Below are 16,946 nucleotides of genomic sequence, written 5' to 3' on the forward strand. Positions count from 1 at the left end.
GTCACCTGGTACATCACATGTAGTGTTCTCTCAGCACATTGTTGAGACACCAGCATGATCCAAGTTCTTAGGAACCTCCAGTGTCAACAGCCGAGCAACGGATTCAGCCTGCTCGCAGGAGAATCTTTCTGTATGTACACCGGTGGGAAATGAGGCTCCTTGGGAAATAGTACTTTACGGATTTAACTAGAGAAAGGCCAATAAGAATTAGTGTCTGATGTGGATTAGTAAGAAAGATTTGTTTTTAAAAATGCAGTTGGGGGAAATTCAAAATTCATTGATAAATTTTTGAGCACGTTTCCCCAGTTTATATTCATTTGTTTAGCAATTGTTAATATCTATTGCTCTATTAATACGTTATATACATTTTAAAACATTCTAAAATAGACAGGAAAATAGTAAAACTAAGTACAAAAGGATGTACTAATAATTATTTTCTGTTTCCCAGTGGATCATCTTGCGTACTCCCAGGAGTCTGTGCTCCTCATTTTGGAGCCCACTGCTCGGGGGAATCCCAAGCCCTGTTACGTCACCCTCCCCACTGGTAAAGAAAGCAAAAGCGCCCTGAGGCTAGTATCCGCCTCTGATCCATTTCCTGCCAACCCCCACTGCTCTGATAAAACATTCACAGTTGTGGTTTTCAATCATGTTTTCCTTTTAAGCCCAGCTTTTGCTGCTCCAAGATTGCTGCTTCTCACTGCAGCACTTGGCTACTAAGAAAGCCCACTTTGCAGGAACTGGTACCCTCTCTCCCGCCCCCGTTTGTGGCTTTCTTGCTCCTCTTGCTCAGTTTTGTGTCAAGATTAAATACAAATGTGGAAGTGAAAATTAGTGGCCTTTTGCACATTGGCCTGGCCCCGTCCCGTCCCGTCCCGTGTCAAAGAGGAAGGATCTTTCACTCTCTTGCTCATTCCTTCTCCCTACAGTACTGTCTTTGTGGGTTGAGCTCTCTGCAGGAGGTCGTGGGAACTGGTGCGCAGGTGAGGATGGGGTGCCAGATACTGGAGCCTGGCCCAGTAGCCTGTAGGACCCACTCAGTAGTCACCTGGAGAACTCCATGCTGGAGTGTGGGGGCCCCGAGGCCTGGGGAATGCAGTGGGTCCAGGCAGCCCAGAGAGATGTTAGGTAAAGGAAGGACACACCCAGGTGCAGTGGAGCTGGAAATCTGACCCTCTTCCAGCTGGAGACTTAGATCATCTTTTTATCTGTCTCCTATATTTTCTGCTGACTGTGGTGCTTAGTTCTATGACTGTATCACCCACAAACCAAAGAAGCCCCACCACTTCCAGGAAATACAGCCCATGGTCTTGCCTCATCGAACAGGCCTAGACTGACCTTGGAAGCTGAGTTAGTGTCTACACGGACAAAAGCTTGTATCTGTTCTCTAATTGCCACTAAACCAGACAGTGAAGCTCTCCAGTGAGTACACTCTGTCTCTACAGTCTAGGAAAATGGTATGTTTTTAAACACTGGGATGAATTTCTTTTTTTTTTTTTTCTTTCAGTGACTACCAGCAGGACACTGGGATGAATTTCGTGACTAGGAGACATTATAGAGGTGTGGCAAGAGTTTGGGCTAAGCTACATGATCTTGGTCAATAATGATACTAACATGTTTATTGAGTGTTTACTATGTGTCAGGCACTGTGCTAAATGCTTTACAATGATTATCTCATTTGATCTTTAAAACAATCTTGTGAGGTAGATAACTTATTAGTTTCATTTTGACATGTCAAGAAACTGAAGCTTAGAGAGGTTAAAATAACTTGCTCACAGTCCCAGCAGGAGGGTGGCGAGCTGGGATCCTCACCCAGTCTCATGCTTTCCAAGTCCTCGCCCTGCCCCGCTAGTTGGCCTCCTGAGGCCCTTGACCACTCGGCCTATTTCCCAATATTTTTTTTTTTTTTTTTTTGAGACAGTCTCACTCTGTCACCCAGGCTAGCTAGAGTGCTGAGGCATCATCTTAGCTCACTGCAACCTCAAACTCCTGGGCTCAAGCAATCCTGCCTCAGCCTCCCGAGTAGCTGGGACTACAGGCATATGCCACCACATCTGTCTCATTTTTTCTGCTTTTAGTAGAGATGGGGCCTCGCTCTTGCTCAGGCTGGTCTCCAACGCCTAAGCTCAAGTGATCCTCCCACCCCAGCCTCCCAGAGTGCTAGGATTACAGGCATGAGCCACCCTCACGCAGCTCTGTTTCTCAATCTTTAAAATCAGTCCATTGTCTACCCCAGGAAGTTAAAGATTCAGATATAGTTTGTAAAGGATCTGGCACACTGGCAGAACATAATAAATGATATGTTATTATTCATATAGAAGCTCAGATTTTCTCTTTTTTTAAATATCTGGAAAACCCCTAAATATTTGGGAACTAAGCAACACACGCCTATTTAATTTTTTGAAGTGATGTCCAGGCTGGTCTTAAACTCCTGGGCTCAAGCCATCCTCCCACCTCAACCTCCCAGGTAGCTAGGACCACAGGTACACACTACTGCACCCAGTGATGTCATTTTTATTCTATGGCTTTAGAATGAAGTAATCTTGGATAATCACAATTGTGACAATATCTTGGCACCACCTGATGAAACCTGCCAGTGTTTCACAGCCTCAGATCTCCATTAAGGCCTGGAACTGGCTCCCCTCATTTTACTACCAGCTTTAGGGGGGCAAGGTCCTAATATTCTGCTCCTGAAGCGAGGTTTCCACATTCATTCATACAGCCCCTATGTGCTAAGTGCTACAGAGATGAGGAAGACACAGTTCTGGTCTCTCAGGTGCTTGGAGCCTGGCGGGTGGGAGCAAGAGGGAGGGAAAGGGGGGTGGCAAACATTTTTAAAAGTCTGTCAGTGCAGTGTGATCAGGACTGAATCCCCTTTACTGAGAGGCAGTTGGCACTGTGCTGCCATCAAGGTTGGTGGCTTCTTTGATTCCTCTCTGCACCAGCCAGTGGGACCACTGGTCGGGGTACAGGACTGAGTGGAACCCAGCTCGCTCCTCTGGATACCAAAGCTCAGGCTGAGGGCGTGCCGGGCCCACATAAGCCAGCCTTCAGCCTGGAACCCGAAGGAAGCCATCCCATTTCAAATCAGTCCCCACAAAGCCATTCCGTGTCTGCAGTCTGATTTCTGCAGGATCTTGTCCAAGGTCTTTTAGAGGCTTGTAAGGGTTGGCCGGTGTCTCAGATTCCCTGAGAAGCAGCAGTTAGGAAGCATGGTTCCTCCAGCACCTTAGAGGGTTTTCTGAAAGTGCTCAAGTATTTCTTCATAATCGTGTTCATCGTCGTCTGCAAAAGAGTCAATGAGGGCCTGGTTGCAGTGGCTCACGCCTGTAATCCCAGCACTTTGGGAGGCCAAGGCAGGAGGATGCCTTGAGGCCAGGAGTTTGAGACCATCCTGGGCAACACAGCAAGACTTGATCTCTACAAAAACAAGCAAATAAAAGGTCAATGAGGATCTTTGGCTTAGGCAAGTTCCTTCCTCTCTTTAGGGTGTAGTTTCCTCACGTGTAGAAGGAAGGAATTGGCCTGAATGCTCTAAAGTCTTTGCTAGCCCAGAAACCACTATTTGTTCTGTTTCAACACTTTGTAACCCCTGTGTTGTCCTGTATGCTGCAGGGAGGGTAGCATGTCAGGGCCTGAACTCACTTTCCTTGCCAGGGCTCTGGAGCCCATAGGACAGAGACAGTAGGGACCTTTCTACCTGAGCCCAGCCTGTATAGGCCTATCCTTCAGATTGGGACCACAGAGGGGTCTGCCCAGGGGCAGGGCCATCAGAGGCAAAAGCTGCAGAGGAGCCAGGGGGGAGGGGAGAAGCAAGGCCAAGGGTGAGCAGGGGCCAGCAAGGACTCACCTGCATCCTGCGTTTTGGACTTGGTGGGCCTGAGGCCCTTGTTGACAGGAATCTTGCTGTACATGTTCAAGCTGTCCTTGGTGGACTCTGGCAAGGTCTTTGCCTTGGGTTTGGGCAGCAGAGGGGGTTCCTGCCGTTCTAAGACTTGAGAAGACTTTGGAAGAAAAAGAGCAGAAGTCAGCAGGGTCCCAAGAAATGGGGACGTACAGTCCATGAAATGTAATTCACTTAAAATGTCACTTCCTCTGCTTCCCTCTCTACTTCCTTTTCAGGGCAGGGCCTCTCAGGACCCAGCTATTTTTGCTAGAAGCACATGAAATATTCCAGACAAGGGAGAAGAGGGTCCGGGTGGGAGGTGAGGATAGGGTTGGGGCCTGGAGAGACAGATGTCCCTGGGATTCTCCACTGAGGGGCTTGGTCAGTGTCCTTTAATTCTCTTGCTGAAGGGGAAAAAGCAAAGTGGAGACACCGCGGAAAGCAGTCACAAAGCCTCATGGCAGCGCCAGAGCGGAGAGGGGCCCCAGGAGGAAGAGGACTGTTACTGAATCCCTACGGTGGCCGGATGTCGTATGCGTGTCTGCTCATTCAATCCTCAGGTGGCCCTCCGCGTGGTTGTTTCCATCCCCCACTGACGTATGAAGAGAGAGCGTGCCTCGTCAAACCTCACGCCGGGGATGCGTAGCAGGGCCAAGGTTTGGACCCAGAACCATGTCTGAGAGCCCTAAAGCCAGCGGCGTCTGCACCAGGCCATGCAGTGCAGAGCAATCGGTACCACTGCCCGGTCGGCAGTGGAGGATACCGTGGCCCAGAGAGGAAAAGTTACTGGTTCAGGGGCAACAGCAGTGACTGGGCCTAAAGTCCCTCCCTCAGCAGCTGAGACTCGGGCTGAGGCCTCTCAGTTCCTTGTGCTGTGCCCTTCCCAGCACTGTCACCAGCCCGTGTTCCAGATGTCCCACTCTAGCTTTTGTCAGGAAGCAGCTGCCCCACTCCCACCGCACACAGGAGCCCCTTCCTCACTCAGGATTCAGCCTTCAGCCTCCACAGCCATCCTGCCACCTCCCCACACATACTAAGTACGAGTCACTCAAGATCCCGAAACAGTATGTGTGTTGCAGTTTCCAAAGTACTTTTTATCCAGCACGTCCCCTCCCCCCCCTTAGCAGAGCACAGCAGTGGGGCGCTCAGCCCGTGAGACCCGATGTCACATCCCAGCCCCGCCATGGGCTGGCCACCTGGTCTCAGGTAAACTACTTCACCCCCCTCAGAGCTTCTTGTTTTCTCAACTGTAAAAGGGGAGTACCAGTGTCTACCTCAGAAGCGTTGTGCGAGCTGGTGTGACAGTGCCTGTCAGGGCCTGCGGCAGAGAAAGCACCCGGTAGGACGCAGCTAAGGGAAGAGCACCGTTGGTGACGCCATCTCAGGTTTACTGGAGAGGACGCAGGTGCTCAGAGAAGGAGCTGCTTGCACAGGCTGCAGAGCGAGTGAAGGGGACGCAGGCTGCTCTTCCCATCTGTGATCCCCGCTGGCTCTGTTCAGCAGGTCCCACGGGCCTTGGAGCAGGTGAGGCCCTGTCCCCACAGAACTCTCTTTCTAGCCAGAGAAAGCCACTCAAATGACAAGGCTAACTGCAAATGGCAATGTGCAGTAGAAGTAAGTACAGAAGAGGGGCAGGACCGTCCTTGCCGAGGGGGGAACTCAAGCCTCCCCCGGCCTGCGGGCCTGCAGGAGGAAGGACGCTGCTGGCAGAAGGCCTGGTCAGCGTGGGTCCCGGCTCCCTGAGGGAGCTGCGGGGGCTTCTCTGGCTGCAGCAGGGACCGCAGAATGGGTGGCGGGAGGTGGGCCTGGCAGGTGAGACTAGAGTCGGCTTACAAAGAACCCTGATGCCCATTAGGGGGTTTGCGTTATTCTCCAGCAATGGGGAGTGACAGAAGGTTCTAGACGATGGAGCCAAGGCCATCAGTGACCAGGGAAGGATTTAGGAGGCCGTTCTGACAGCTCTAAGAGGCAGTTCAGGTGAAAAACGATGCGGCTTGAACTCAGGAGTGACAGCAGGGGTAGCAGAGAGGAAGAAGAGCACACGAACCTGGAATGTTTATGCTCAAGTTCAGGCCTCCCACTTACTAACTGGGACCTCAGGCGAGTCTCAGGGTCTCTGAGTCCTCTTTTCTCAATCATAAAATATGGCTAATCACACCAACCTCAGGATCGTGAGGATCAAGTAAGAGTAACGGGTGCAAAGTGTGCGAGTTTATGAACTGCAAGCTCCACCGATGGCAAGAGAAACATGACAGACAAAGAGACAACGATCCGGACAGGCGGCCCCTCCCTGCCCACTTCTGTTATATGGTACCTTGACGTCTCCGTCCTGGCCGCTCTGTTTCCTCTGCCCGCTGAGGCCCTGACTTTTGGGGGGTCTGGGCGGCGGGGGTTGGATCCCGCAGGCTGGTAACTTGCGAAGGCGATAGTAGAAGGCGTCCGTCAGCTCCTCCACTGTGGCTACCGGGAGGGGCCCGGCTGGCCGGCCTGGCTGCCCCTCAACCTCCACAATAGTCAGGTCCAGCCACCAGGGAGGGATCTCAAAGCACGTGCCAGGCTCGGAGTCCAGGCTCACCACCAGGAAGGGTTCTGTGATCTTCTCCTCCAGCTGCAGGCCCAGGAAGGAGGCCAGGGGGTCAGTGGGGTGGCTGGTGTCCTTGGCCACCACCTTGACCTCACAAGGCAGGGAGAACTGGGCAGTGAGATCCGCCAGGCTGTAGCGCCGGCTGTCGTTCATCTCCTCCACAAAGCTGCCGGGGAAGTAGAGGGGCAGCAGGATCTGCTCTTGGCACTTGGCCTCCTCTTCACAGTCTTCCTCCCCAGTCTGATCACTCAGCCGCTGGCACACCAAGACGTCTGTGTCCCCGCCTTGGGCCCTGTAGGTCTGGCCAGACTCCAGCACCTCCAGCCGGTCACCCACAGACAGAGACGTGAACTCAGAATTCTCCGTCTCGCCCTCGCAGTCCTTTGTGGCCACCACCCGGAGCGGCTGGCCTGGCTGGAAAGCACCCAGGAGGTCATAGACCGTGGGGAACTCCCTGGGCCGCCGCCGCAGCCTGCCCCGGTAGGCCCCGGAGACCATGAAGTGTCTGGGCACCTTCCGGCCCTTGCTTGAGGCCAGGAGCCGCCAGGGCGGCGAGGCCAGCCCGTGGATGCAAAGCCTCTGGCCTTTGCGCAAGGACCCCGCCCACGGGCCGAGGAAGATGGGGGGCCCCTCTGGAACTTCCAGGATCTCCACGGACAGGGGGAAGGGGCCCCCCCGGGCCAGGACCTCGCTCAGCAGCAGCGGCTTGATGAAGTGGAAGTGCTGGGAGGAGGCAGTGACATCCTCCACGTCGACCTCCAGCGTGGAGGGGATCCTGACGATGGTCCTGCGCACTGTGGAGGGAGCCGTTCAGGGGTGCACCGCTCGCCCCCCCAGCAGGGGCCGCCCACCCCAGGCAGAGAGCCTTGGTCTGGGCTTGCTGACTTCTTTCCTACGAGCGTTTTCCTACTGTACCACATTCCTCACCCACTCTTTTCCTTCACCCCCCCCTTTTTTTTTTTTTTTTGAGACAGAGTCTCACTCTGTCACCCTGGGTAGAGTGCAGTAGCATCATCGTAGCTCACTGCAACCTCCAACTTCTGGGCTCAAGTGATCCTCCTGCCTCAGCCTCCCGAGTAGCTGGGACTACAGGAGCATGCCATGACACCGGGCTAATTTTTCTATTTTTTGTAGAGATAGGGTCTCATCTTGCTCAGGCTGGTCTCAAACTCCTGAGCTCAAGCGATCCTCCCACCTCGGCCTCCTAGAGTGCTAGGATTATAGGTGTGAGCCACCTCGCCTAGCCCTTCAACCTTTTTTAAAAAAATGTTTTTAAACATTTATGAACTAGAACAGTATAATGCACTCGCAGGTGCCCAGCGCCCAGCTGCAGCATCTAACTCGCGGCCCACCTACTTCCATCCACACCTCCAGCCACTCCCCTCCACAGGATTATTCTGAATCGGAATAATCACACATGTGACTCTTACACTGTGATTGCTAGAAGACAGGATAATTTATACCAAAAATTTTAAAAAGAATAACCACAATGCTTTTACTGCATCTAAATAATTATTTGATAATTCCTTAATATCAAATATCCACTCAGTTCAACCACTTTTTAAATTTTACTTTAATTTTGAATGTAATTTTACTAGCTGCCTTTCCAAATGCTTTCTGGATTTAAATAGAGAGATAAAATCAAATTAAGGAAAACACTAAGTGACCTTGGGCAGCTTATTTCCTCTCTGGGCATTGGTGAGTATCCCGACGTGGCAGCTCAGGAGTGGCTCTGTAAGACGGCAGGAGAACTGGCCCCCCCACTGTGTGGTTTGATCCACACCCCACGGAAGGCAGGGCAGGGAACAGTCTCCCCATTTTACAGATGAGAACACTGAGGCTTACAGGGGTGGCAACTTCCCTCAGGTCACATTGTTGGAAATTTTGCTCTGTGCCAACTAAGCTGATGGTTGATTGAAGCTAGTAGCTGGGCACATGGGGGTCCTTATGCTGCCCAGCTTTTGTCTCACAACTGGCGTACGGATACCTGCACTGCCCCATTGTCCAGGGCAGCCTGCAAAGCCCTGCCCACCATTAAAACCTCTGGCCCCCTGGTAGTCTCTCACTACCATTTCCCACTAAAATGGTCCAGAGCTCCCTGGAAGGAGCTAACCAGTTCCTGGGGAGGAAATGAACGTTCAAGATGAGCCTGAGGCCGGGCAAGTTGGCTCCCGCCTGTAATCCTAGCCCTCTGGGAGGCCGAGGCGGGTGGATCACTCGAGGTCAGGAATTCGAGACAAGCCTGAGCAAGAGCGAGACCCCGTCTCTACTAAAAATAGAAAGAAATTATCCGGCCAACTAAAAATATATATAGAAAAAATTAGCCGGGCATGGGGGCACATGCCTGTAGTCCCAGCTACTCGGGAGGCTGAGGCAGTAGGATCGCTTGAGCCCAGGAGTTTGAGGTTGCTGTGAGCTAGGCTGACGCCATGGCACTCACTCTAGCCCGGGCAACAGAGCGAGACTCTGTCTCAAAAAAAAAAAAAAGATGAGCCTGAAACGTGTTACACTAGTACACAAGAAAATCGGCTCAAGACCACACAGGTAGGTCAAAAGGTTCAGGAGCCAACTTGAAAAGGAGGTTCCCACTAGCCAAAGCTGAGATCATTTGAGCAGCAATAAAAATAACTTCATCCTGCCACAGAGGTTTCAGGAAAAAGAAAAAAAAATAGTAGTAACTTCAGTGTATATATATACTGGCAGGCCACCTGGAATTCCGAGGCTATCACGGGGATGGGGGTGTTTTCCATCAGAGCAGCTCCCCAGGCGCCCCTCTTCCCCTCCCCACCAGCCCCATCCACCCGCCCAGGCCACTCACTGTGCATGATGGCTTGGATCTCATACTGGGGCCTCAGGACCAGGAAGTTCCAGGGTAGGGTGGGACAGGTGAGGACGAGGTCCTCCAGGGCCGGGTCCTGCAGGACCTGGAGCAGGGTTTGAGGGGCACTGGGCTCCCACGTCCAGAAGGGCCCCTTCTGGGATAGGGGCAGATGTAGGATGACTTGCTGGTTCCCCAATCCCAGGACACAGCGGGCACAGCGGGTCTTGAGGTGCATTTCCACAGCCTCAAAAATGAGGAGCTCGTCCTCAGTCACCACCCTGGCCTCTGTGATGATCCTGTGTGTCGACGTGAAGTAAATGGGCAGCTGCTTGGAGCTCCAAGTTGTGGCAGAGACCAGCTCCTCCAGCGTCCCGTAGCTCTGGGGGCTAGTGAGGGCAGTGAAGTAGCCTGTGGGGGACAGAGGGTAGGGGAGAGTCACCGTGGGTATCAGGGTGGGGCAGGCCTTGGCTGGGTCCGGGCCTTGGGCTGGTCCTGCAGATAACCCAGCCAGGGTCCCCAGGGACCAGTGTCAAGGGTGGGCTTGCATCCGGACATCCGCACCACGGGGCTGGGGGACAGAGGGCAGAAGGTGACAGTGCGTGAATGGACAGTGAGGAGCAGGGGGTGGGTAGGGACCCAGAGGGACTGTTGCCAGAAACATGGAGAACAAAAGGGGGCTACATAACCCAACAGGCACACCTGACCCGCACATTCCCTACCTCCTGACCCCCAGCTGCCTCTAACGTCATCCGTGTACCATTCCCTCCAGAAGCCTGGCCCCAGCTCCAATCCCGCGCATCCAGAACCTGTCGCCCCCACCCTGGGGCTGCGCCCTGGCTCTCCCCAACTAGAATCCCAGGAGCTACTGGCCGAAGCCACCTCTGACCAACCCCCTTCACCCCTGCCTCCCTCCACCAACACTGGCTGCCCAGCTGCTCCCACTTTTCCTGCCCCAAACCCACAACCTGAATCTCATCAACGAAATACCCACAAACCCAGACTGAGGGACGTTCTGCAAAAGTACCGGTCTGGGGTCTCCAAAAGGTCAAGACAAAAAAAGGCTGAGCAACTGTTCCAGCCTGAAGGAGGCGAAAGAAATAGGACGACGGAATATGACGTACGATCCAGGACTGGATTCTGGATCGAGGGGAAAACTGCTATAAAGGACATTGTTAGGACAGTGCTTGAAATTCAAATACAAGCTGCAGATTAGACAATAGTATTGCACCAAAGTTAAATTTCCTAAATTTGGTCACTGAACAACAGTTTTGTGAGTGACGGTGCTTGCTTTTAGGAGATACACACTAGAGCATTTAAGACTCATATTTAGTTGTAAAGGAGTATCATGTCTGCAGTTTACTCTCAGATGATTCAAAAAAAATATATCCATATGTACACATACACATATAGCAATATATTCATATATACATATGTGTGTAGAGAGGGAGAACAAATGTAACAAATGTTCAACAATTGATGCACCTGGATAAAGGGGGAACAGAAGTTTGAGCAAGTCTTCTGTAAATCTGATTATTTTGCCGGGCGCGGTGGCTCACGCCTGTAATCCTAGCACTCTGGGAGGCCGAGGCGGGCAGATCGTTTGAGCTCAGGAGTTCAAGACCAGCCTGAGCAAGAGCGAGACCCCGTCTCTACTAAAAAATAGAAAGAAATGAACAGGACAACTAAAAATATATAGAAAAAATTAGCCGGGCATGGTGGCACATACCTGTAGTCCCACCTACCCGGGAGACTGAGGCAGAAGGATTGCTTGAGCCCAGGAGTTTGAGGTTGCCATGAACTAGGCTGACGCCATGGCACTCCAGCCCAGGTGACAGAGTGAGACTCTGTCTCAAAAAGGAAAAAAGAAAAACCTCAAAATACAAAATACATCACTTCCCTATTAAAAACCCTCACTGGGGGTGGGCATGGTGGCTCATGCCTGTAATCCTAGCACGCTAGGAGGCCGAGGCGGGAGGATCGCTTGAGCTCAGGAGTTCGAGACCAGCCTGAGCAAGATTGAGACCCCATCTCTACTAAAAATAGAAAAATTAGCTGGGCGTGGTGGCACATGCCTGTAGTCCCAGCTACTCAGGAGGCTGAGGCAGAAGGATCGCTTGAACCCAGGAGTTTGAGGTTGCTGTGAGCTAGGCTGACACCAGTGCACTCTAGCCCAGGCGACAAAAAAAATAATTGTCTAAAAAAAAGCCAGCCCTCAGAGCCTCAGGGTGCACCTGCTTCACCCCAGCCCCCATCTAACTCATTTACTCCTCACATCAAGCCTGATTCCCGCCATTACAGAGGAGGAAGCTGAGGCCCAGAGAGGTCCCGGGAACTTGCCCAAGACCACAGCTGGTAGCCAACAGAGGAGCTGATGCAGGCTGCTGGCTTCAGGATCCAGGCCCCTGGTCCACCTCCTGTGATAACTGAGCTCCTTGGGGTTTCGTGAGAACCAAATGTGTACATGCTACTCCCTCTAGCTGGGGTCTTTCCTCTGACTTAGGAGCTGCCTCCTCCAGGAGGCCTTCACAGACCACTGGGGCAGGTTCCTCTTGCCCAGAGCCATCTCTAAAGCTCATGCCTGCTTCTACTGTTGCTCTCTCGCTGCCAGCCTAGAAGCTCCCCGCTAGCGAGGGCTGAGCCTGGTTCATCCTGAGCCCCCCGCCCAGCCTCCACAGGGCTTGGCACACATGGGTGTCTGCAGATGTGTGGTGAGTGAATTTGTGAATGAACACAGAGACAGGCACCTGGACAAAGACCTGGAACAGAGGCAGATGTGATCAGAGAGATGGACAGGGAGAGGGTGTGACCGCATCAGGCTCAGGACATTGTCAGACCACTCTGAGGACATCCCCAGCCTTGAGGCTGGGTGGTGGTGGATGTGAGAGCCTCAAGGGCAAACCCAGAGGCGTGGGAGTGAGTGTTGGGGTTGGCAAGCCCACAAATGGCCCACAGGGGCGTGGAGGGTGTCAGGGCATGTGGGGAGGCAGAGGGGCCCACCTTACCCTGGAAACTGGGGGTGAGCTCCATGGTCTGACCCGTCCCCGGGTTCTCGCAGACCACCTTCTGGAGGTGAACCTGGGTAACCTTGATCAGGTCCCCTGTAGAGAGGCAGCACTCATTCCCAGAGATCTCGTAGATGGAGCCTGTGGAGACAGGGACTCAGTTTCCCCATTGGGCAAGGGCCATGTGCTGGGCGGCCTGTGTCCTGTGCCCAACACACCGTGCTCTGCCACACCTTTGCACACTTTGTTCCTGCTGCCCGAACGCCCTTCCTTGTCTTTCCCTGCTACGGTCCACTGGCTCAGCCGTCCTCAGCCGTCTCTGCCTCCTCTTAGCATTGGATGCGCCCCCTGTGTGCGCTTCTCTGGCCTTTCTCACTTCCTGAGCCTCCTAAACTTCGCTCATGGGTGGGGCAGATCCATCTCAACATCACTGCAGCCAGCACAGGGCTTGGCCTCTGAGTACGTGCTAAATCCACACATGGGTAAATAACCCAGTGACTCCCAACTTCCTTATTGTACAGCTACGAAGTCGAGCTCAGAGAGGGTTAGTGGTGCCCTGCACGTCACCCAGAGCCAGGGTGGGTACCCAGCCCTCCTGCCTCCTTCCTTTCTTCTTCAGATGAGTTGTTTTTAAAGGAAACACAGGAGAGAATGGAGGGGCACTCGCAGGGTGACACCCAGGGGGCAAGGCTCAGCAGCTCCACGTTCCCCGTGCAAAGCGCTGAAGCAGTGTCGAGAGTGCAGCAGGCACTCAGTGACGATCTCTCTCACACACAGGGCACAGGCCCTCCATCCCGCGACGGAGGACAGGAGACGGCCGGGGATGGGGTCTTGAGGCCACCGGACAGCCCCAGCAGAGCCCTTCACATCAGCCCCAAGAAACTGATGGAAACCTTATCCCCAGGACAGTGCACACGGCTCATAAAACCCAGTTCTGTCTACAAGGTCAGGGTGTGGGCCTTCCAGAGTGGTGAGGGCGACAGCTGCGGTGCTATATATACCAGGCACTGTGCTGAGAGCCGCCGATGCATCACTACACTTCAGACTCATGACCTTCGGTAGGCGGCAGTTCTGATTTCCTAAATAATGAAACTCAGCCTGGAGAGGTTGAGTGGGTCGCCCGTAATGATCCGGTAATCAAATGCACTTAACCACTGGGACAACCACTTCTGAGTGTCCTGCCCACCACGGGCCCCCACGGGCATGGCCATTTGTCCTCCACGCTCAGCCCGGTCACACCCATGCCCGGTCAAGTTCTTCTCTAGTCATCATCACCCTGACTTCCACCACTTCCCACCACCCCGGCTCAGGCAGGATGAGGAAACTCAGGTATTGTGACACCGGCCGGCAAGGGGTGCCTGGGCTTGGAGGGGCTTGAGCCTGGGCTGGGGGAAGAACGAAGAGATCCAGGCGCCTGCCTGCAGGAAGCCCCCAGACGTAGAGTCAGAATTTGAACCCAGATCTGTCAGATTCCTAAGTGGACCACTGGGAGGTGGTGGCTCCTACTTCTCTCCGTGTGTCTCAGCCTTGGTCTAGGACCCCACATGGGACCCCAAACACTTTGCTGGAAGCTGCGTGGCAGAGCAAGTTTTCCTCCTGCGGGAAGCAGGGCAGGGCAGGGCCCTCAGGCCTAAGTCAGCTCTAAGGAAGGAACCCGCACACCCACCCAGCAGCTCCTGCTTCCCTTTCTCCGCCACCTCCACCTCCCGACTCTGACGGTCCCCACTTCCCACAGAGCAGCCCTGGCACCCGCCCCCGTGCCCCCCGCACCCCTGCCCTACCGTCCTCTCCTTTCCACGACCTGTCAATCCCTCACCTCTTGCTCTTTGGGGCAATAATCAAGTGACTGTGGGCTTGCTGTGTACCAGTCCCTGTGAACCAGGGGGCTGCAGGCAGGGGCAGCTGTGCGGGCGTGCAAGGAGCAGAGAGCCGGGAAGCCTTCCTGGAGGAAGAGCCATTTGAGCTGAGAACTGAAGAGCTGATCAGACTGAGGCTGCCCCTGAGCCACCAGACGGCCAAGGTGGGACGAGGGACTGAAGGCGGACAGTGCAGACAAGGGTCGCGGGGAGGAGTGCGAGGGCAGAGAGACGGGAAGACTGCTCTGGCAGCGATCAGGGCGCCCTACCGCCGCGCCGCCCGCACAGGCGGAGCCCCATCCATGCGCACACGGTTCCACCTGGCTTGCTCGGTTGCAACCACCTTCTGCGCCCAAACTCACCGAGCTTGCGCCACCCCCCTGCGGGGAAGGTCGGCGATCCCCCATTCCACGGAAGCACAAGCCCAGGTCCAGGGAGGTAGAGGTGGCCCCAAATCTCAGCTTGGGCAGCGGCGGCGTCGGGATCTGAACCCGCCGCGCAGTCCCCCCGGTTTCCAGCGCCTCCCAGCGCCTCTGCCCGCGCCCCACACCTGGGGAGAGCCCGGCCGCCGCGGGGACGCGCTCGCAGGGGTCCCGGCCCCCACTTACCCTCGAAGTAGACCCCAGAGCAGACCCGCAGCACGCGCGGGAGGGAGGCGGGGTCCAGGGCGCGCACGAAGTCCTGCAGCGGCACGGCCTCCATGGTCCCGCCGCTCGCAGTGCGCAGACTGAGCACCCGGACGCCGCCCACCCGCGGGAGCCCGCGAAGCCCCGCCCCGCCCCGCAGAGGCCCCGCCCCGCCCGGGCCCCGCGGGACCCCCGGAGGGAAGGGCGGTGCTGAAGTTGAAAGAGAAGCCCAGACGCCCACCTCCCGGTGCTCCTAGTCAGAACCGGAGGCCCGGCCGCCTTGTGTGGTTCTGGTCTCACAGGAGAGACACAGCCCTGTCCTTTGGGTCTCGGGAGGAAGATGTAGTGTCACCTCTCCTGAATGTCCCTTCCAGGACACACTGAGGTCCTCTACTTGGACACTCCTAGTGAAGGGGAACTCATTACCGTTCCAGGACGCCCATATCCTTTGAACAATTCTAGTTAAGAATTCTGTGCCCAGTTTGGCAGCACATATACTAACATTAGAACAATACAGAGATTAGCACGACCCCTGCGCAAGAATGACACGCAAATTCGTGAAGGGTTCCATATATTTAAATTTTAAAAAAAGAAAAAAAGCTAAAAATTTCTGAGTATTAAAAATAATTTCTCTTTCCTTGGGCGAAAGAGAATCTGCTTAGGAGACAGACCAACCACTTCTCCCAACCCCGCGGGCATGGGATGAAGCTAGTCTATTTCGCCTCAGGAGTCAAACCAACATGGGTTCAAATCCCAGCTCCTCCTCTTGCTTGTTATATGACTTTAGGCAAATCACTTTAATTTTCTGAGCCTCAATTTCCTCCTCTGTAAAATAGGGGAAAGAATCTTCTCTCAGTAGATTGTGAGGATGAAATGAGATGATACAGATATTATGCCAAATGCTTTACTTAGTTTTTTTTGTCACTATAAAAGTAGTAGCAGTCTTTTGAACAGAGATAATAACAAAAGTTTTAAATAGTTTAAAATAAAAGAAACTGTAGGTGTGCACCACCACACCCAGCTAACTTTTTTTAATTTTTTAGAGATGGTGTCTTACTATGCTGTCCAGGCTGGTCTTGAGCTCCTAAGCTCAAGTGCTCCTCCTGCCTCAGCCTCCTGAGTAGCTGGGACTACAGGTGTGCACCACCATGCCTGAATAGAAAACGGTGATCCTTTCTCTCTTTCCCGTGGGTTTCAGCAGCCCAGTAAGCGTGCCGGATTTCTGCCTGCCCAGTTTTGCCTAGAACTACAGTAGAGGATGAAGCATAAAAGAAAGGCTTTTAGCCTGGGTACCACGATGAGACCTCATCTCTACAAAAGATTAAAGAAAACAAAAAAATTAGCCAGGCATGGAGGTGCACCTGTAGTCCCAGCTACTCAGGAGGCTGAGGTAGGAGGATCCCTTGAGCCCAGGAGTTTGAGGCTCCAATGAGCTATGATCTGATAGTGTCACTGTCACCCCAGCCTGGGTGACAGCGTGAGACCTTGTCAAAAGAAAGAAAGAAAAAGAAAGAAAGAGAGAGAGAAAGAAAGAGAGAAAGAAAAGAAAAAAGATAGGCTTTGGAGATAAACAAACCTGGGCTCAAATCCTGGCTCCACCACTTCTTAGCTGTGTGACCTTGGGCAAGTTCCTGAACCTCTCTGAGCCTCAGTCCCCTCTGTGCAATGGGGACTGGCAGGAGCTGGGATGTTAGTAAACATGACAGTGTAACACAGGCATGGGCACATGCCAGATGTTCAATACCTACTATCACTACATTATTATTTATCAAGGGCTGCCTGTGCCTCTATCAAGAGAAGATCTTGTTTACTTCTCCCAACACCCCACTTTCTATTTTAGGAAGTAGACTCTTACTGGGAAACTGTCTCTCTTTCGGTTGCACAACATGTAAATGGAGGAACCATATTCAAACCAGCCTGTGGGTTGCCACAGCCCAAGCCTTTTCTACTTCCCCAGGCTGGAAGCACCCGGCTCCGCAAGAGTGGAGTGGGGTGCGGAGAGGGAAGCTCGGCTTCCCACAGGGCGGGCAGTGGGGTGAAGGCCAGAGAGCTGGCAGCTGTGAGGAGGCTGCCTGCGACCGCTGAGAGCTGGAGTTCCTGGTTTCACAAGCCTGTCTCTGCCGGGTTTGGGAGTCTGGAGGTGGACAGCTCAGGACTTCCTCCGGGCAGCAGGT

General features: G+C 53.7%; 1 protein-coding gene and 1 non-coding gene across 2 annotated transcripts; one reads left to right on the forward strand and one right to left on the reverse strand.

Annotated features, from left to right (window-relative positions):
• Positions 1-2,281: 2,281 nt before the first annotated feature.
• THEMIS2 (thymocyte selection associated family member 2) lies at positions 2,282-14,879 on the reverse strand. Its single transcript, XM_045545800.1, has 6 exons — positions 14,755-14,879; positions 12,291-12,431; positions 9,286-9,696; positions 6,198-7,261; positions 3,848-4,001; positions 2,282-3,282 (listed from the first exon to the last, which is right to left on the reverse strand). Exons 1-6 carry the CDS (start codon positions 14,846-14,848, stop codon positions 3,227-3,229), a joined length of 1,920 nt encoding a protein of 639 aa, XP_045401756.1. The 5' UTR covers positions 14,849-14,879; the 3' UTR covers positions 2,282-3,226.
• Positions 14,880-15,245: 366 nt separating this feature from the next.
• Positions 15,246-15,349, forward strand: LOC123636177. The gene has a single exon (XR_006734383.1). It is a non-coding gene; the product is annotated as a U6 spliceosomal RNA (small nuclear RNA).
• The last annotated feature ends 1,597 nt before the right edge of the window (positions 15,350-16,946 follow it).

The sequence above is a fragment of the Lemur catta genome, chromosome 3 (genome assembly GCF_020740605.2).
Source record: "Lemur catta isolate mLemCat1 chromosome 3, mLemCat1.pri, whole genome shotgun sequence".
Lineage (NCBI taxonomy): Eukaryota > Metazoa > Chordata > Mammalia > Primates > Lemuridae > Lemur > Lemur catta.

Excerpts from the sequence above, each read along its gene's own strand:
- THEMIS2 (XM_045545800.1), bottom strand. The coding sequence starts at position 14,848 with ATGGAGGCCGTGCCGCTGCAGGACTTCGTGCGCGCCCTGGACCCCGCC. Across the intron at positions 12,432-14,754 it reads CTCTGGGGTCTACTTCGAGG|GCTCCATCTACGAGATCTCT; the intron begins GTAAGTGGGGGC and ends CTGTCTCCACAG. Across the intron at positions 3,283-3,847 it reads GTCCAAAACGCAGGATGCAG|ACGACGATGAACACGATTAT; the intron begins GTGAGTCCTTGC and ends ACTCTTTTGCAG.